Below are 22,204 nucleotides of genomic sequence, written 5' to 3' on the forward strand. Positions count from 1 at the left end.
TATAAGAAGTTATTATACAAACTCTTGTATCTATTCTAAATATGTGAATTCTGATTAATAGAATAAATAATGGCAACTCTGTTGTCAATTTCTTTAATACTTTGGATTCTTTTTTACTTATAGGTAATTCTGATACAAACTTTATGGATTGAGTTTCTTGTCTCTTTCTTCGCAGATATCTGCAACCACCTGCCACTTGGGTATCTGCACAGTTGGAATCGAAGCAACTGTTGAAAATCTGTTTGAAAAAACTAAAAGGCCTTAATAAGGTAAAGCTGGAAAAAAAAAAAAAAGGTGTTTGAGTTTTATGTACAGGATGGAGGTGATTGTTGTATTGTTTTGTATTTTGGATTTATTTCAGCAAGTTTAGAGCTACATCTTTTTTACTAAAAGAGGTCTTAATTCTTCTCATTTCTAGGTTAATTTAATTGATGCTGGCTTTATCTGGACAGAGCCACACTCCCAACGGATCAAGCTGAAGTTAACTATACAGAAAGAAGTGAGGACATATTCTTTTATTCTGTTCAGGGATTGGGACTGCAGCCATGTTGTGGCACCACCTTGAAGGGTTTAGTTGTACAAGTAGACTGTAGCACTATGTTTTTAAAAGGCTGGTACTTATTCTGTCAATTTCTTTTTACCAAGCTGCTATCTTATGGGGACATAAACAAAGTAGCACTGGTTGTCATGTGGTGGGAGCAAGATACAAGCATAAGAATGTGGTGTACACACATGCATGTATATACATATGTATTTGTAAGTACATGTAAATATATACATATACACTTGCATACACAACATTCACACAGTTTCCATGTACCAAATTCACTTACAAAGCATTAGTTGGCTTATATAAGTAATGAAAAGTGGATGTTATAATGATGATGTTTATGATATTCTCCAGTTGAAAAAGGACAGCTGCACATCACATATCAGTTACTGTCCAGTCAGTATCATGAACTGTATTGTCCTGTTGATGGAACTCTCTCAGAGAAATACTCTGGGAATCTCTTAGCCTTATTCAACCCTCACTATTTGGATTTATCCCTAAATCCAGCTTCTGTGGCCGAGTCATTGAATTTGCTGAAGGCATCACCCAAATCACAGGTCGCAGCTCATGATTAGATGTTATCCATCTTGACTTTACCAAAATCTCTAACCGTTTAGCATTCAGATTATTCGGGCAAATGTTTTGCTTATTTATTCACATTGTTTTGAATTAATCATGCATTAACTCACAGCTTTGAGATTCCAATGATGTGATTGTTTAGTTTAAGAATGACATTGTAGGGTTGGTGTGAGAAGCTGGATCAGGCTGATTTGAACATAAAACAAACTTATATATTTTGGCTTGGTATGGCCGGTATAACTGGTTGAGTCCTTCATTTCTGGTCAAAAAAATTTATTACAGAACTACGACAATATTCTGTACCCAGTCAAAACTGAATGGATTTGATGGATGGAAACTCAAAGAAGCCTGTCATGTATGTGTGTGTGTGCCTCCTTGTTTTGACATTGTATGATTGTTATAAAACAAGTGTCTGCTGTTATATAAGTGGTATTCTGTCTGATCTATTTAAGCATGGAAAAGTGGACATTAAAATGATTTTCATCTAATAATCATTGCAGTTACAAATTTTCATCTCTTTTCAGTGTATATTTGTATGGTTATAAATTTATCGACCTACTGAAAAATGTTTAACTGATGAAAATGAAGATGATAATAAATTAATGGTTTCCATTTTTTAAAATTCAGATTATTAATGGAGCTGTGTTACAGCAAGTATTTATAGTAGAGTTTACTGTTCACAACCAGATGTGTTCTGATTGTCACCGTGTTGAGGCTAAAGACTTTTGGAGGGCTGTGGTTCAAATCAGACAAAAGGTTAGTTATTCCTCTCTTCTTCTGTTTCACTCTCTCTTTCTTTCCCCCTCCCCTCGATAATTTTTCTGCAAGACAATTACTTGGTCATCACTTTTAATAATAAAATCATGAGATGTTCAATTCCAGTTCATCCCTGATAAGAAGGCCTATGATCGAAGCTGTTCTAACCTTGATCGTCCTATCTTTTTGTACACTTTAGATTATTGTGTCTAATGCATCCTTTATTTAATGTGTAATTTGATGGTAATTTGACTATTCCTAACAGTTTTAGTAACTATGGAGTTGCTCCTTTGATGATATGTAATACTCCTTTTAGTACCCATGTCTATCCTTAGCCCATAGTAAGATTGGAACTCAGTACTACAAGCTAAAAAAGCATTTGTTTGTTATACATTGCTGTGGCTGCTTACCTTTTAGTGCTGTTAAAGGAACTGGACCATTGAGATGAACATAGAACTGCTGATGTAATTAAAACATTTGACACAATCTCATAACTTAGTACTCTTATAGCACTTTACTTCATAATGCAACATCTAACACTCAAAACTTATTATCAGATGTAAAGGCTTGTTACTTATTCGTGTGTTATGTTCTTGAGCAAGACACTTTATTATTTCTCATTGCTCCAGTCCACTCAGCTGGCAGAAATGAGTAGTTCCTGTAATTCAAAGGGCCAGCCATGTCACATTTTGTGTCATGCTGAATCTCTCTCAGAACTACATCTCTGGGCATTGCTCAGCCTCTTTCACGTTAATTTCACAAGCAGGCTGTTCCGTTGATTGGATCAACTGGAACATTCATCTTTGAAGCCAACAAAGTGTCAGTTTACTTCTGAGTAAAAATACCTATGTTAACCCATCTGAAACTGCCTATAATAAAGTATTCATATTTATATTAAAATTTCATAACATGAATAATGTCATGAGATTTCAGTTGGTTAACACCAGCATCATATACTAATCTATATAAAGTTACAGATATTTTAATAAGTATTTTGATGCTTCAAAATTTTAATATTTCAAAATTAACTGAATCACACAATCAATCTGTTCACAAGAAACATAGTTATGAATGGTTTAATCTGATTTGGGTAAGATTTGGATTGATGTTAGAGCAGGTACTGAACAATGAAAATCTGTTGCAACTGTTTTACTAATTCCAGCTGTTTTGATTGTTGCTGACTAGCTTAATGAAATGCTGTAATAGATTTCTCGTTTCTTTGCAGACACAACACAAGAAAACATTCTATTACTTGGAGCAACTTCTGTTGAAGCATAATATGTACCAGAACACTGTAAACATTAAACCTATGCATGGTATGTATAGTTGAGCATCATCTTTAACTTTACTTTTTCCATGCTGGAATCAGTTGAACAGCTCACTTTTCAACATGGTGTCTATCTCTTTCTCTCTCCCTCCATTCTGTGGTCCTTTTATCATCTTTTGTGAGGCTCTTGAAATCAGCCATGTCTGCCCCTTTCAGTTTTCTCCTTCCACATGCTTTTCCTACCTCCATCCTTTAGCAATTTTTCATTAACTGTCATTCTTCACATGCATCACATACTATTGCAATCGTCTTGAACTCTACAATGAAAGCCTTCACAGCCCAGTTTCTCTCTGCACTGTTCACGCTTGCTGACATTACTCACCCAGTAGATCGTGCTCACTTCATTTCTTTCCAGTTTTCACATATTTTACTTTGCCAGTGCCCCTGGACTGGCTCTTGTGCGGGTGGCACATAAGATGTACTATCCTGAGCGTGACCGTTGCCAGTACCGCCTGACTGGCCTTGTAGGGTTTTTGAGCGAGATCGTTGCCAGTGCCCCTGGACTGGCTCTTGTGCGGGTGGCACATAAGATGTACCATCCTGAGCGTGACCGTTGCCAGTACCGCCTGACTGGCCTTGTAGGGTTTTCGAGCGAGATCGTTGCCAGTGCCCCTGGACTGGCTCTTGTGCGGGTGGCACATAAAAGACACCATTTCGAGCGTGGCCGTTTTCGTGCGGGTGACACGTAAAAGCACCCACTACACTCTCTGAGTGGTTGGCGTTAGGAAGGGCATCCAGCTGTAGAAACTCTGCCAAATTAGATTGGAGCCTGGTGTAGCCATCCGGTTGCACCAGTCCTCAGTCAAATCGTCCAACACATGCTAGCATGGAAAGCGGACGTTAAACAATGATGATGATGATGATTTACTCATTCAGCTCCATGGCTTATCACACTTTCTGTACACTAGATTTTTTTCTTCTTTTTTTATGTATATATTGAGTAAATTTAATTATATTTTTTGCTCTTTGGAACTTTGCAACTTAATTACTCTGCAGATAAAACACAGGGCAATGAGTTTATTGACAATTACTTTAATGCCAATATATTTAATGCAATAGAATTACACATGAGAATTTATTGGGCACTTATTATATGACCTACTATTTTGAGTATGGCTTCTTAAGAATTATGACAGCTTGACATTTGATGATGATTTTCTTTGAATTACTACTTTCCACTAAGCAGTGCTAGTTTTTTTTTTTTTTACAAAATAATGCATCACAACAAGGGATATTGATGCCATGTATCCTGCTCAACTTCACCCATCTCATCATCCTTACCACTCCCTCTCTTTGTTATTGACCACTGCACAAATTCCTTCCCCTCTTCCTTCCATATTCCTTCCCCTCTTCCTTCCATATTCCTTCCCCTCTTCCTTCCATATTCCTTCCCCTCTTCCATCCATATTCCTTCCCCTCTTCCTTCCATATTCCTTCCCCTCTTCCTTCCATATTCCTTCCCCTCTTCCTTCCATATTCCTTCCCCTCTTCCTTCCATATTCCTTCCCCTCTTCCTTCCATATTCCTTCCCCTCTTCCTTCCATATTCCTTCCCCTCTTCGTTCCATATTCCTTCCCCTCTTCCTTCCATATTCCTTCCCCTCTTCCTTCCATATTCCTTCCCCTCTTCCTTCCATATTCCTTCCATATTCCTTCCCCTCTTCCTTCCATATTCCTTCCCACAATAGCAACTACTTTCTTACTCCCTCAATCTGTTCCTTCTATCGTACTTCAACCTCTCTCTCATCACCTTGCCTGAAATCATTGCTCTCTCCCTCTCCCAATTCCCTGTTCTCCTTTAGACCTTTTTGTCTTCGTGTTCCAAGGTTTCCTCACTAGTGGTGGCGCTATGAAAAAAAACATCCAGTACACTGCAAAGTGGTTGGCATTACAAACCATTGCCAAAAATTAGTCCATGATTCAGTCCTCCAAATTTTGGATTGGATCCTGTTGAACCAGCACAGAGAACAAACATTAAATGATGATTATATTATTTTTCATATAGGTGGTTTGGATTTTTATTATGCTTCGAAAAACGATGCCAGGAAACTTGTGGACTTTCTCCTGTTAGTGGTACCATGCAAGTGAGTTGAGTAGTATTTTCACATCCCTTAACAATGATTTTCTTTTATTTGTCATGCCTTCTCTTTGTGTCTTCAGTGTGACTCTGTTTTATGTTGTTAGTTCATCTTTTTAAGCTCTAACCATTGAGATAGCTTCTGATAGTCAGAATGTTGTCATACTCTAATTAGTGTGAGAAAAAGGGTTTTTGATCACAGTCCTGAGTGCAGGAAAAATATTATTTTGCTGCCCTCTTGTCCCAGGATGTATGGTGATTGTGCCATTGCTTAGAAAGCTGTTTTCTTAGTTCATATATTTAATTGCCATTTGTAACATTTTGTGCACACTTTTACTTATAAAAGCTAATTTGAATAAACATTTCCTCTCTCCACTTCTATAAAAATTATATGTGTATACTACATAGAAAACATTAAAAATTAAGAATTATCAACCAAGTAATATGAAAAAGTAAAGCCCTTGTAAATATCAGATATGCAGCATGAATCACTCAGCAAGATTGTTTACAATCAATAGGAAATAACCAAGTTTACTGGATATTTATAGAAAGTTAATATTTAGCGTAGTTTGTTCTTTTTTTCCCCTTTTTCACCACTAACATTGTAAATCTTTATTTGTTGTATGTACTCACATTTTTTTTACTGCTTGTTACATAAAATTTCATACTGTTTTTGCTCTGAAATTTTTACTTTCTATTGGATTACTATTTCACTCCACTTCACTCCTGTATTTAATGTTATCAGTTACCTCAGGTATCTTAATGGGATATTTGGCAGTTGAACAGCTTCAAAACATAGGGGTACTGTATTATATTTATATATAATACAGTACCCCTATGTAAAAGAAAAAACAATGAAGAAAATTTATTTTTTTTATGCATCAGAGATGAGAATACTGATATTTCAAACAAAGCTTTTCTTCATTTGTTGTAGTTTAATATTCAGTTTGAATTATTGAAGATATATGTTAATGTACACAGTAATGCAGTTTGCAATTGGTAGTTGGATGAGCAAGGGTTATCCTCAGCATTTTCTTAGCTTTCAATTCCTTTGTTAATTGTCTTTTAGGGAACAGTGAAAATACACACAACATTTTGGAAGCCATATATTCTCTGCTAATTTTGGTTTGTGTTTCTCTAGGTATCAGATAGCTCAGGAACTTCTCTCTATGGACATTCACAGCAACATTGCCAACTATAAATGGGCGTTCTCAGTGGAGATTGTCCCTGTGTGTAAGGTGAGATCTATTTGTTTGTTTTTTAAAATAATCATTTAAAAACAGAAAAATGGAGAAAAATTGAACTGATTTTAGTTATCAAAGCTGTAAATGTTTTCCCTTTGTCTGATTATATTTGTGTGGGTGTGTCGTAAGAAGTTTGCTTCTCAATCACATGGTTCCTGGTTCAAGCCCATTGCATGGTATCTTGGGCAAATGTCTTCTATTATAGCTTCAGGCTGACCAAACCCTTGTGAATGGATTTGGTAGACAGAAACTGAGAGAAGCCTATTTTATATTTATATATATGTGTGTGTGTGTGTTATTGTCTCCTTGCCTTTACATCACAATTGTTGTAAATGAGTGTCACCATTATGCAAATGGTGCCCATTGTTTTCAGTATTTTTTGGAAAACCTGTCTGGTCATCGGGAAATATTTTGCTTGGAAACAGGTGAAGGTTGGCAAAAGGAAGGGCAATGTCCTGAGCAATGTGAGCATGAGAAAGTGGTTGTTAAAATGATGATGTGATATACATAGACACAAAATGTATAACACTGCTTGTATAACAGTGAGACTTGTTTACAACTATTTCAGTGAGCTTCTTTCAGTTTCTGTCTATCAAATCCACCCAACAGGCTTTAGATGGCTTAAGGCTACAAAAAAACAGTTGCTCAAGATGTCATGTAGTGAGATTGAACCTGGAACTATACAGTTGTGAAGTAAACTTTTAAACTACACAGTCACGCCTGTCCCTAGCAATATATATATTCTGTGTGTACCGTTGATACTAGGGTTCTCTGTAGATTTTCATCATCCAGGCTACTCCAGCCGAGTGGCTGTGTTATTACTATGCTATTACTGGTTATGATGTACAGAGCAAATGTAAGAGAAATTATGATAAACACAAGTTAGTATCATTTGTTCCTTATGTGTATCAACATTTGATCTCTGTAACAATGCAATAGAACCTTGTGTCCAAAGCTGTCATTCCAAACAATCCCAATGATGAAACCTCCATCTGGAAGGAAGGAATGATGTAAACTTGAGTTTATCATAATTTCTCACACATTATCATTGTTTAACATCCATTTTCCAAGCGCTGGCATTGGTTGGACGGTTTGGCAGGAGCTGGCCTGCTGGAGATCTGCTTTAGTTCCATTTGTCTGTTTAGGTATGGTTACTATGGCTGGATGCCCTTCCTAATGCTAAACACTTTACAGAGTGTGCTGGGTGCTTTTCTCATGTCGCTGGCATGGATGCTTTTATATGACACTGGCACTTTTGTGTGACACTGGCACAGGCACATTTACATGACACTAGCACATGTTCTTTTATGTGGTACCATAAAAGAACACGTGCTAAGACATTTTGTCCTGTGTCTTCCTGGGTCTACCCCTTCCACATGTTCCCTCCACAGTTTGACACCAGCACCTCTTTATACAGCTGTCCTCATCCATATGCATCACATGCCCATATTAGCGTAGTCTTCTCTCTTGCACATTACATCTGATGCCTCCTATATCCAATTTTTCTCTTAAATCATTTACCCATCCTGCAGAGCATGCTGGCTTTGTTTCTTTCAAACCTTCTCATGTTCTTTGTAGCCATAGCCTGTGTTTCACTGCTATGCAGCATAGCTTTACTTACACAGGCTTCAAGCAATCTGCCTTTGACTCTGAGAGAGAAGCCCTTTGTTACCAACAAAGGTAGTAACACTCTAAACTTTGCCCAGCCTGTTCTTAATTTAACAACTACACTCTCAGAACTTTTTCCTCTACATTAGGCAGACACTCCTTCTCCCATGCATTCTCTACATTTAGCAACCTTTCATAGTGACATTTTCAAGTCTCTTTCTTTGCAGAATATCTAACTGCAAGTGAACTATCATCCATGTGGATACACTCTCTCCTCCATCATGATTCTCTCACACAGTCTTGCAATCTGAAACACCTGAAACCTCTAGTTCCTATGCCATATATCTTTATCTTTCTATCTATCTATCTATCTATCTATCTGTCTGTCTGTCTATACACACACAGACACTAGACTACCAGTGACCTGTTCGGTCACCAGGAAAGTCTGAGTTTCCTAGCAACGAAGTTTTGTTTCATGGGTTTCCCCCTCCCCCCAAGTTATTTTGCACGCTTTCAATGAATGTAACATCGAAATCATGAGTAAGTGGCTCCTTTCCCCAGAAAAGGAAAGATTTGGCTGCTATTTCTTGCATGCCCTGCTACTATGTAACAGGTATTTTGGGTCCTTTATCACAAATAGCAGTTATGTGGTAGCAGGGCATGCTAGAAAGAGCAGCCAAATTTTTGGCAGTGAGATACATTGAATGCACTTGGAAAAAACCTATGGAAAGAAAATTATTTCACACTGAGGTTATGAATGGTTCTTTTACGAAATATTTATGCCAAAAAAATTTTTGTAATGGTATCCACTTGAAAATAATTTTAAAAAACATTGAAATATTGTCTGTTTAAAGAAAGCTAAAATATAAATACTTATTGTACAAACCACTTACATTTTTGAAATCACATTCACTTAAAAATATTTCTAAATGATTAAAATATTGTGTTTAACAAAAGCGAAAATAGAAACATTTACTGAAGAAAAAAATCGTATTTTTTTGTTGTCAAGTTGGTCTAATCGAAAGGTAATAGTTACTTCCCTTTCAGGATTAAGTTAATTTCAGAGACTTATTCCATTATGCACCGTTTTGGGTATTTATACCCCAAAACCCTTAATATCTTCACAACCACTTATCCAATTTACATGAAATTTGTTTCATTCCATTTGTGTTTACATTTCAGAGGGCACTTCATTCATAGTATTTTCCCATTATTTTTAAACTATAAAGTTTAATTATATATTAAACATAAATTGCAATGCTTAAGATTCACTTCTGTTTTAAATGTCAACTTCCGTCTGAATTCCATATGTAAACAAATAGCTTTTCTTTGCTTTCATAAAAAATGTAATAAAGTGAAAAAAAAACAAAACAAAACGAGTAAATTATTTTTAAAAGTATTTTGTAGTGCTAAAACAATAATCCCTATCTAATAGAATTAAGTTTTCAAATTGTGTTAGACTGCAGTCATGCTGGGGCACCACCTTGAAATTATTTAGTCAATAATATCATCTCCCAACACAATTCTTCACACATGGCCAGATGTATGTTGCATTATCAAGAGCATCAAGAAAAGAAAATATAAAAATATTAACCGAGATGAATGAAAAGGGTCCATTTGCTGACTGTTGTGTCTGCAAAAAATTTCTACAGTTATATGAGACATTCATTACTCTCTTTTAATTGAAATGTACTTAAGTTTATTTTTAATTGCTAGGAAAGGGACACTAGAAATACTTAAGATGTCTATAAGTGAATATAATGAAACGACAATATAGCAAAACTCAACTCTTCATATACTCTCTTTTACTCTTTTACTTGTTTCAGTCATTTGACTGTGGCCATGCTGGGGCACCGCCTTTAGTCGAGCTAATCGACTCCAGGACTTATTCTTTGTAAGCCTAGTGCTTATTCTATCGGTCTCTTTTTGCCGAACCGCTAAGTTACGGGGGCGTAAACACACCAGCATCGGTTGTCAAGCGATGGTGGGGGGACAAACACACACACACATATATATATACGACAGGCTTCTTTCAGTTTCCGTCTACCAAATCCACTCACAAGGCTTTGGTCGACCCGAGGCCATAGTAGAAGACACTTGCCCAAGGTGCCACGCAGTGGGACTGAACTCGGAACCATGTGGTTGGTAAGCAAGCTACTTACCACACAGCCACTCCTGCGCCTATATTGGTAAATGTAATTCATTAATTTCCAGCAGAGCATCTATTTTCAAATTCACTCAAATGAAGATTCATGAACATTTCCCCTTGACAGTCTCATCTCTTTTCCAATTTTCATTATCATCTTTTTTAAATGTATCATGGATTGTTTTACTGATTACAGAACAAACTGTAACAGAGTCTTTGTTCAATTCATGAGCATATTGTCAATTTACTCTAAAATTTATGTATCATATCTATGTGTATATTTAATAACAAAATGTGCAACCCGGAGGGCAGTTTTTGTACTAGTTATGTATAATTGAAGAATTGTTTTCATAATTCTCATCCCTAATATCAGGCTTAGTAGTATGAAACATGAGTATTGCTACTTTTTGAGGCTAAGACATCAGATATAGAATTATAATGAAGTGCTCCTACAGAATCATGAGCATTTCAGACAAAATGCTTAGTGGCTTTTCTTCCTGCTCTTTATATTTTGAGTTCAAATTCTGTCATGGTTAACTTTGCCTCCAATCCTTTCAGGGTTGATAAAATAAGTAACAGTCAAGGACTGGGGTCAATGTAATCGACTTGTCCCCCACTTCAAAATTTCTGGTTTGTGCAAATTAGAATTATTATTGTCCATATAACATAACATTGAAATTATTAGTTTTGTGTTCCTGCTAGTGTTTATGAAACCTGTTCAAGACACTGCTAGACATAAAATATTATTATATACTTCAGAGTGAACTAATTCACATAGTGCCCTGTCCAGAAAAACAATTATATCTCTCTTGCTCACTTTATGTACACACTCACACAGAGAGAGAGAGAGAGAGCATGGTTGTGTGGCTGAGAAACTTGTTTCCCAACAGTGTGGTCCTGGGTTCAGTCCCATTTTGTGAATGTATAGCCCTGAGTGAACTGTTTAACCACACAGCCATATCTATGGCAATGAGTGGTGGATTCTGTTGGTCTTGTCATTGAACATTAAGTTTTTGACCAATTGAGTAAGAATTTACATGAAATGAAAGTGGCTAAGTATTACACACACACTTAATGAATTGACTGTTCTGATGGTTTATTTATTGATCTTAAGAGGATGAAGGGCAAAGCTAACTTTGGCATAGTTTGAACTCAGAGTGCAGGTAACTAGAATGAGAACTGCAAAGCATTCTATCCAGCAGTAATGATTCTGTCAGTTTGCCGCCTTACTTACTTGTGGATGTACATTTATGTTTTCCTCTGAGCTGTGTAAAATGACTGCTATATTTTAGATTTAGATTTATTTAAAAATAATTTGTTTTATTTTTGTTTTTTTCTACTTGCAGGATGATGTTGTATGTCTTCCCAAGAAACTGGCAGCTTCTCTTGGAAACATTTCACAAATTTGTGTTGTGTACCGAGTAACTAAGGCAGTTCATATCATTGATCCCATTTCTTTACAAAGTAAGGATAATTTCACATCGTTACACCACAACTGGTCTTCTCGGTGCTGTCTTTCTCTCTCTCTCTCCTCCTTTCCCTCTCTCCCCTCCTGCATCTCCCTTATTGGTTTGCAAGAGCAAGTTAACATGCCTGAACAACAACTGCAGTGACAAAGGAGCTGAAAATAAATGGACATTAAAAGAATCATCTGCGAAGACTTCCCTGGTGTGAACCTGTAAGACTTGGGAAGAATAACAATTAAATGAAGTAGGAAACAATTGAACTGGAAGGAGTGTATATAGAAGATTAGTAACGAAGTGCTGACGGCTCCATCTTTGAAGAGACCACAACAAGTAGCAAGAAGCAGTGCTGAGGAAAACCTGTCCATTCCATAGAAAAGTGGGCACATGATGATAGTTATGATGGCAAATGTGTTTCCTAATGCTTGATTATCAGAAATTTGTTCAGCTGGCAACATCTGAAGCAGTGGTTAATTTAATAGTGTTATCTAGTAATGTGAGGATATGTCTCCTGAAGGGTCACACTGAGACTAGTACTTCGTTCCATTTGTTAGATTTGAGGTAAATCTCCTTGTTAGCACCCTATTCTACTACAGCCTGCTTTTTAAAAACCTGATCACTATTTTCCCATTTTGTCCTTCCACCTGTTAAATACTTCTATAAGTTTATGCTATGATTTTAATATGTCTCTGTGTCTGTATTATGACATTGTCATGTGTTTTAGCTTTAGCATAGCAATACTTTTTTAATGGTAGTAACCGCATTCCAGAATTGTAGCATACCATAATATTATTTTCTGTTGGCATGTTAATGTAATTAAAATACTTGTATGAGGATGGTGATGTCTAGATATTACAACATCTTTTAAATAACTGTACTTCGGATCAGTATGGTAATGTCATAATGACTCCTCTTCCTTCCTCTACAAGAATTTCATCTTGACATTTTGTATAAAGAATCTAATACCTTCTTCACTAAAGTGGTTTCACCATTGTGTCCACAGTAGTAGTGTGGACATCTGTACATTTTGTTTTGATATCCAGATTTCACTTATCTCCTCTATTGCTATATGATAATGAGCGAAATATCTATGATATTGCTGTTGTATTGGGAGAAAGATTGTTGTTGTTATTAAAAGATGCTTATTAAGAAGAGGTATTGTAATAATGTCTGCTGTACTTACTTGTTTCCTTCCATTTCCAGTTGCAGAAATCAGTGGACAGGTTTACTGGAGAGAACCCTTTCAGAGTCTGAGTACCCCAAAGCAACTCACTGAATACATGGTAATGGAAATTGACCCAATTCCATTTCATGAGATACCCCATGTGTCTCCTGCTTCAAAGAAAGTAAGTCTATTGTTGAAGTAAAACAGCTCATGTTGTTTAACTTGAATCAGACCTCATTCAGCAGATCTGTGATCAGAGAGGTTTTGGCCATGACCATCCTGTTTTCTTCCCTGCCCCCACAATGTACTGTATGCGTTTGTCCCATTCCTGCCAGCATGGAAGGCAGACGTTAAACGATGGTGATGTTACCCGATGGATTTTGTTTGGTAGATGGGGGACTGAAGTATGATTTGAGAGTAGATTTGGCTGTTATTTCTAGCAAGTCAAATGACCATGTAGAAGCTCTCTCCCTGTAAAGCAGGTGTGATGTGGTTTCAGCATAAATGTGTTGTGGTTGAATGAGTGAAGAGTTCTGGATTACTGACACTCAGAGGGAATTAGTTTATTGTGAATCTATTTAAAATGTGTTTATTGATTTATTTCAGTTATATTCATTTAAACTTGGTGCCATTGTTTACTGGTTGAATTTTCTGTATCTCCTTTTTTATTGTCCGTATGATTACATATTTAATCATTTCTGTATATGCAACATGTTTGTTAAAACCCTACATGTAATAAATGAGGAGTGAATTTATATCTAAACTTGTATCCGGCACTTTTAATGATTTGTCAAACCATTTGAACCAAAGTGAGTTATCAAAATTTAAGCTAATAAATTGAAGTTAACAGACCAAAATATTTCCCATTGGCACTGCTAACCCTTTTTATACCAGAATGCAGTGTGGTTGGTGTTAGAAATAGGATTCAGCCATAAAAACCATGCCAAAACAGACTGAAGCATGGTGCAGTCTTCTGCCTAGCCAGCTCCTGCCAGCATGGAAAGTGGACATTAAATGATGATGATGATGATGATGATGAATGCCTGAGATTTCTTCTGCTTCTATGATACAAACATCCTGTTTTAAAGTGATGTAAATTAGAACCTCTTATCAAAAATCAAAATTCGATACTAATTTGGGTTTCAAACACCAGTATTTAAGTTGGTCATATCTGACCTAAATGTTCTATCTGTTTTACATTCAAACTGGCCAGTTCCAGCCTCTCACAGCTATCCTAAAATAAAAATAGTCACATCATCAAAATCTTGAAGCTACAAGATAATGCATGATTAATTCAAAACAGTTAAGTAAACATTACATTTGACAGAGTAATCTGAATGCTAAAGGGTTAATAACGATACTTATTTTACTAATTTCTTTGTCATTTTCAAAATTAATTGATACAAAAAGGCAGTGTATTTCAACAGAACGTGGTAAAGAAAGTTTAATTTCTCAGAAATTGACATATTGAATTAGTCTTATGTGATGACTCAAAACACACTCAATTGAAAATTTCTTTCCAGCATGTTCTCTCAGAAGTGTGGGTCGCTCGTACTAATGATCTTGGTGTTAATGGCCAGCAGTACTACTGTAAGACTCATCTTGGACATACTCTTCACCCTGGGGATACTGTGTTAGGGTTTGTACAAATATTATTCCTGTTTTCTTAATCTTACTTTGCATGTTTGTCTTGGCTGCAGTTTTTTAAAACTAGATATTGTCAATGTTACCAACTTCTATGTTGGAATTTTATTTAAGAGATTGGTTCTGAGGAAATTAGGTTTCACAAATGGCACATGAAGAAGACTAATATTATCTGAGAAGATGAAATATAATCTCTAAAAGTAATATATGTTGAAGTAATTATGTTTTGTACTTTGCTGGGAACAGTACTACAATATACACTAGTTTGTATATTTGTTTACAAAAATTTCTTGTAACTGCATTTTTATTTAAAGATATCATAGCATTTTGCTTCAAACAGATTTCCTTCTTACAATAATATCAAAATTATTGTTTCTACATCTGAATGAATTTTGTACTAACACAGACCATCTCTACTACCCTAAAACTTTTGTGATTCTTCTTGCCATCCCTGGTTGTTTTGGTGTGGAATATATTAGAGAAGACAACAATATAGGTTTAACCTAAAAATAATGATTAATTCTTTCATTACTATATTTCTCACCAAAATATACTCCCTTACCTGTTACAATTAAGTTCTAGTATGATTGTGAATTTAGGCTGACTTTTTTATTTATTGACATATTTGTGATTTTTGGAACATAATTTAGCAAAAGGTTCTTAACCAAATCTATTGCATAGTTTGTCTTAAAGCAAATCAAGTTACACGTAAATAGAGGTAAATTCAATGAAATTTAAAATTATTTAAATTTTGTCTAATCATAGAAAATGAGTTATTAGCTAATATTCAATTGAGTATACAACAGAATTTAAAAATAGAATTGTGAAAATTATTGGTTTATTTTCAATCTGTTGAACTTAAATATACATAAAGACAGGTATAGCATAAAGGTAAAAATAGAATGCAGTAGTGGAATTTATTGTTGAAAAAAACTAGAAAAACACACTGACATATGTAAATGTACAGAAATATATAGAATGATTCACAAGTCAAATTAATCCAAATTTGTCACTTTTACAGGTGAATTAAAATTACAAGTAAATAAAAATTAAAAATGAGGTGAATTAGAAAAAATATATTTATAAAATCAAATTACACACACACAATATTCCTATATTGGAAGCTTGTAAAGCCAAAGAAATTTTTGAGTGGTTTTGGGTGGGTTGGTAATGAAAAGGTTAATTGGATCATGTTAAAAAATTTTTGTATGATGATGATTTTTCCATTTTTATTTCCTATTCAGATTTCATTTGGTAAATTCTAATGTGAATAACTCAGATTTTGAGAACATGAAAAAAGACAGGGTACCCGATGTGGTAAGGGACAGTTTATTTTTGTCTTTTACACCATAAAATGATGATTTGTTAAATAGACATTATAGCTTTGAGGTTAACATCCAGAGCTTGTGAATGTTAACTTCAAATGTTAAATCATGTGTCCATACTTTGTTGTTGCTGCTGTCATTGTGTAGGCTACATATCTATATTTCTTTAGGTGGGTTTTTCGTTTGCAACAGATTACCCTTTAACATTTAAACCAGTCAGATCTAGCCTATCATACACACCCGTCAATGCCATTCTAAAAATATACAATCACACCAACAAAATTTCAAAGCTATGAGATAATACATGATTAATTAAAAAACATTGCAAATGAGAAAGCATTACATTTGCCTGAACATTTGGAATGCTAAAGGGTTAATTCACAATTGCTTCCACAAAACCATTTTGTAAACTATTTTGCTGCTGGAAATATGGATGTAAAATAGTAACAAAACAAATCAGAAAAAAATGAAGACTTTAAAGTGGAAATTAGAGTGGAATATGGTTTAGTTTTTGTTCTTGATTTTTAACCAGTCATTTTTTAATGTTTTTGTTATGAATTATGATATTCTATCATTAATTCCTTTCTACAATAGTAAATAATAGATAAAAATATAGATAACTTATTTTGTATCGAGTACGAGGGTTTGGCATAGTGTCAAATGATGTTGATAGATGGTTACTGGCTTTATTTAATATAAAACAATGCATCTTAATCATTGGACAGCAGTGATTAACGGATTAGTCAACGAGCAGAAATAAAGTTTGAATAAAAGCTTTCTTTGAACTGGTTTATGACACTTTTATTGGAGTAATTGTTTTTGCAACTGAAAACCTTTTCTTTCACAAACTAATTCAAGGCGGATCATGCAAGTGGAGCCTATGTTTTGTCAGTCAGGAAACTGGAGTAAACAAAGTTCTGTGATCAGTTTATCCAATGCCTTACTCTCACAAATATTGTTCCTGTAGCTACTTCAAATAATTTACTGCACTAATGTACATTAATATAGCATGAGCACTACACCGTCATGTTCTCCCTGTGTTATAGCTGTGAGGTTTTATGTCTCAAGTTTATATATTTATTAATTATGACATGAATGTGTTTTGTTCAATGTTTCTTTTTGGTAGGTTTTGGTGAAGAAGTTGTATAATCGCACAAAGAGAAATCGTCAGCGAAACTGGAAACTGAAACACGTTCTCCCTGATCTTGTTGATTCTTCAAGTGATGGAATGTAAGTTTTTCTTCTTTTTTCATTCTTTATCATATGCAGAAAAATGTTTTCTCTCTTCAAAATAGGGAAGGCAGTGGGAGGAGACAAAATATTGGGTTGGCAAGAAAGTAATTTCGGTTTTTTAGTGTGAGGTAAAAGTCATTTTTTTCATACAAAGAATGAACTTTAATCACTTATATATTTTCCAATTTGTTTGATGACCTTTTGCCATTTTTCTGGCAACTTCATGATTCTAAGCTCATAAAACTTCTGGTCCTTAGCCAAAAACTGAAGCAAGTGCAATTTCAGCTCATCATCATTATTGAAAGTTTTACCATTCAAAGAATTTTGCAAACTTCGAAATAAATGGTAATCTGATGGTGCAAGGTCAGGGCTATGTGGTGGATGTGACATCACTTCCCAACCAAGCTCCAATAATTTTTCACAAGTTAGCAAAGGCGTGTGTGGTCTAGCATTGTCATGGTGGAACACAATTCCTTTACAATTTGCCAATGCTAACTATTTTTCTTTGATTACTGTCAACAATTAATGAAACTGGAAGAAACAAACATTTGAATTGATTGTTTGGTTTTTCAACCCCTTTGTAATCCCACCAAATTGACAGCATGACCTTTTTTATTATGCAATTCAGCATTTGATGTGGTTTGTGCTGGTCCGTTATGCTTGGACCATGATCGTTTTTGATTGATGTTATTGTAGACAATCCATTTTTCATCACCAGTGATGATTCGTTTCAAAAAAAGGTCAATTTCATTGTGTTTGAGATGCATATCACAAATATTGATCCATTTTGTAAAGTGAATCTCTTTCAGTTTATGTGAAACCCAAATATCGAGATTCTTTTCGAGTCCAAAACATTTGAAGTGATTTTCAATTGTTGTGTGTGATACATTTAACCTCTCTGCAATCTCTCACACATGACAACCAGATTCAATTATGGTTTTGATTCAGTCATCAACTTCAGTAAGTTGACCAGAATGTTGGCCATCTTTGAGTAAAAAAATCTCCAGATTGGAATTTTTAAAACCATTTTTGACATGTGGTTTCTGTTAATCAATCAACACCATAAACTTCACATGTCCCTTTGTGAGCCTCAGCAGTTTTTTTGCCTTTATGGAAATAAAAAAAGCAAAATATGGTGTAAATGTTCGTTTTTGCACTCCGTGTTAAAATTGACACTGAACTAATAGCTGTAAACAAAATCATGTGCGATTTGCTTCTAAAGTAAGCTAAAAGTAACAGCTATCAAATGACAAAAGGAAAAATCATGACATTGATAAAAGTCATTCAAAAAAAATGAAATTACTTTCCTGCCAACCCAGTATAATGCTTACAACTCGAATACGAATTGATGATTGCAGCTTCATTGCTTCCTTTTGAAACTATTTAATACTCAGTCTGTAAATTTCAAAATAAAAACTAATACGGTTTGTGTGGCTTCTAATGACATTGTCTAAACTTTCTTATCACTCATTAAACAAATATTAAAATATGTTTTGTTTTTCCATTTATTGTTTTATAGACAATAGAAAGCTGGCATTAAACAATTATTTTTATCAGCTTTTGATAGAATATAAATTGTAGCAGTGCTGTTAACTGTGGCACAGAGATAGCTAGTTGTAGGTTTGAGAGAGATCCACACACCTTGTATGCAAGATTCTATCATGTTGCAAGCGAGGCATATCTCCCTCTCCACTGCTCCCTATACATTGCACATCATTCCACTATTTGTGACCTATTCTCCTCTCACCTTGTACCTCTTTATACTTGTATTTTCCTTAACCATACTTCCACACTTGTTCATCACTCTCTTCTTTCACCATCTGTTACTCCATCTTTCACCATCTATGAAAGCAACCCCCCCCCCCCACATGATCCAATGTCCTTATCCTCTCTTGTGTTCAACTCGTATCTTGAGAGTTTGCTCTCACACTCCATTGCTGCTTTCCTTTATCTCCTTTCTCAACTATTCCTACCCACCCCTATTATAGGGTTAGCCATGTCTCTTTTATACCGAGTTGTATGTTCCTCTTGCTCTATCTTACTTTAGCCTTTGAACATCCATCATAAATCCACCCCCCTCTCTCAAATACCCCCTCATTTAGTTGTGGGAATTTTTCCCTTTTCCTCTTCTTGTTTTCCTGTCATGCAAGTAACCTGCAACCTCACCAGTCCTGGTGGCAGGAAAAAAGTATCCAGCTCTTTAAAGTGGTTGGCCTTAAGAATGACATCCAGCCATAGAAACTGTAGCCAAAGCTGATATTGGAGCCGGACGTGGCCTTGTGGCTTGCCAGATCCTGTCAACCCATTCAACCCATGCTAGCATGGAAAATAGTTGTCAAACAATAATGACAGTGGTGGCAAGCTTCTTTGTCTTCTTCTTGATTACTCTATGGTGGCTTAAAATATGTTGACGATAACAAGTATGACAATGCACACGTCTGATGTGAATATGTGTGTATTTGAAATAGGAGAGACAGTTTTTTTTTTTAACCCTTTAGCATTTAAATCAGCCATATCTGACCCAAATATTCTACCTTTTTTATGCTAAAACTGGACAGATCTAGCCTTTCACACCTACCTCACAGTCTCATTTTACAAATAAACAATCAAATCCTCAAAACCTCAAACCTATGAAATAATGTATGATTAATTTAACCATTTAGCATTGATTGCTCTATCAAATGTAATGCTTATTTATGCACATTGTTTTGAATTATTCATGCATAATCTTGTAACTTTGAGATTTCAATAATGTGACTGTTTATTTTTAGAATGACATTGTAGGGTAGGTGCAAGAAGCAGGCTCTGGCCGTTAGAACTAAAACACGTAGAATATCTTGGCCAGATATGACTGGTTTAAATGCTAAAGGGTTAAGATGATGTGAATATATAAGCATTATATTTGACAGAGTAATTTGAATGCTAAAGGGTTAAATTTTCTGATACCAAAATGGTTAAAGTGATTTGATAGTATAAAGTATTGTTGTTACCATATTAGGATGAATATTAATGCCCATCATATATACTGTAGTCTAGTAACCCATGTGCTCAGTCATTTTACTTTTTCTATAGTTATGCTGGTATTTGCATTTAGTAAATTCATTTATGTTTTTTTGTTCAATTTGTGTGTTTGTAATTGGTTAGATATTGGTGAATGAATTTTTCGTGCAAGTGATTTTTTTTTTCTAGTCGGATGACTGCTTAATACGTATCGTTGATTTTCATTTTCAAACATAAAAGTGGGGGTAACTTGTACCCCTTCTCAGCTAGGTAGACTGCTTTATGAAGAGTTATAAGTTTTGTTTAAGGACACAATACAATCTTATACAACGAAAACAATTTCTAATCAGACTGACCCTCCCCCATTATTGGTTACCTTACAGAATCCAATTTCATATTTTTACATTTTTTCCTTTTAAATATCAATTTATTTTCAATTTTTATTGTTTTCTTTTCTAATAATCATTAAAAAAAATTTTTTTGCAGTGCATATACTGAATTTCTGGAAGATTTGGAAGAAGATGATGGTTACAGACAAAATGTGAACATATTCAAGGGTAACTAAAAATTCTATGGTCAACTTTGCCTTTCATCCTTTTGGGGTCGATAAAATAAGACCAGTTGAACACTGGGGTCGATGTAATTGACTCATCCCCTCCCCCAAAATTGCTGCCCTTGTGGCAAAAGTTGAAACCATTATTATTATTATTATTATTTAGGCAGCGAGCTGGCTGAATTGTTAACACACTGGGTAGCGATATTTCACCCATCACTACATTCTGAGTTCAAATTTCGCTGTGGTCAACTTTGCCTTTCATCCTTTCAGGGTTGATAATTTAAATACTAGTGAAACACTGGGGTCAATGTAATCGATTAGTCCCCTCCCCACAAATTTCAGGCCTCCTTTCTTTAGTAGAAAGGAATTATTGTTGTTGTTGTTATTATATAATAATAATGTGAGCTGACTGAATTGTTCGTATGCTGGGCAAAATGCATTACTGGCATTTCTTCTGGTTTTACTTCCTGAGTTCAAATTCTGCTGAGGTTGACTTTGTCTTTCATCCTTTCAGGATTGATAAGATAAGTACCAATTGAGTATTGGAATTGATGTAATAAACTAGCCCCTCCCCACCAGAATTGAGCACTAGGATTGATGTAATTGCCCCATGTCAGTTCTGATCAAAAGTGTTCAGATCTGGATTCTGGCCATCTTTTAGTGTGTATTTCTTTTTTCTAAGATGGTAGAATATAATTTGGAGGAGATTTGGTTGCTCTTTCCAGAAGGGCAGGTAACCTCATGAAGGCATTCTCATTTTGGGAAATGCAGTTTTGTGTTGTGTTCTTGGACAAATGATATATAATAAAACAAATATAGTTGTTCTATATTTAAGAGATGAGCATTTATGTACATTATTTACATTTGACGGGTGTTTGTCCTCATCTTGTTTGTTATTAACACAATGTTTCAGCTGATATACCCTCCAGCCTTCATCAGGTGTCTTGTAAATAATGTAAATATAGTTGTTTGAACCCCACTTTCTCCAACCTTCTTGTTCAGTCCAGCATTTTACAACCATCCTTCTTCAGAAGAACTTTGATGCTGGAGAAGTGTGTCAAGAACATACTGTTGTGTTAATGATATTTGTTTCTTTATTTGTAGACAAAACCAAAACACCTGTGGACTTGGATGATATTGAGGATGAAGGGTTGCCAAAGATCAGTCTTCAAGAGATGCTGGAAGATTTGGTGCTGAGTGATCCAACAGGAGAAGCTGGTGCTGATATGGTTACATAGTGGCATTGAACTTTGTCCTTTTACAGCCGCTCATGCTCACAACATGCACTCCTACAGACACACAATATGCATTCACATATATTTATCCCACAGCAGATATGGCCAACATACACAAACCTCCTCTCAGATACACACCCATATATAAATGTGTTTGGCTGGAATTGGTGAAGCCTTGAAGTGTACAGAGACTCTCTTATGTTTACAGCTTTGTTAACCTGGAATTATAATGAAAACATTTGATAATTTTTGCATGAATTATGACTAAAATTCTGTAATTAAAGCTTGTTAAATGGT

The 22,204-nt window shown here is 35.2% G+C and overlaps 1 protein-coding gene across 1 annotated transcript in view; it reads left to right on the forward strand.

The window, feature by feature from the left end:
* The window catches only part of LOC106869830 (60S ribosomal export protein NMD3), a 34,010-nt gene extending 11,806 nt beyond the window's left edge, over window positions 1-22,204 (forward strand). Inside the window, exons 3-15 of the mRNA XM_014915724.2 lie at window positions 176-269; window positions 419-499; window positions 1,757-1,885; window positions 3,111-3,201; window positions 5,217-5,295; window positions 6,430-6,526; window positions 11,633-11,750; window positions 12,953-13,095; window positions 14,438-14,553; window positions 15,803-15,875; window positions 17,010-17,113; window positions 20,603-20,673; window positions 21,777-22,204. Of these exons, the coding sequence (XP_014771210.1) occupies window positions 176-269; window positions 419-499; window positions 1,757-1,885; window positions 3,111-3,201; window positions 5,217-5,295; window positions 6,430-6,526; window positions 11,633-11,750; window positions 12,953-13,095; window positions 14,438-14,553; window positions 15,803-15,875; window positions 17,010-17,113; window positions 20,603-20,673; window positions 21,777-21,910 (1,330 nt within the window). The 3' untranslated portion in view covers window positions 21,911-22,204. The remainder of the gene's footprint in view (window positions 1-175; window positions 270-418; window positions 500-1,756; window positions 1,886-3,110; window positions 3,202-5,216; window positions 5,296-6,429; window positions 6,527-11,632; window positions 11,751-12,952; window positions 13,096-14,437; window positions 14,554-15,802; window positions 15,876-17,009; window positions 17,114-20,602; window positions 20,674-21,776) is intronic.

Source organism: Octopus bimaculoides, chromosome 24, assembly GCF_001194135.2.
Source record: "Octopus bimaculoides isolate UCB-OBI-ISO-001 chromosome 24, ASM119413v2, whole genome shotgun sequence".
In the NCBI taxonomy this organism is placed as follows: domain Eukaryota; kingdom Metazoa; phylum Mollusca; class Cephalopoda; order Octopoda; family Octopodidae; genus Octopus; species Octopus bimaculoides.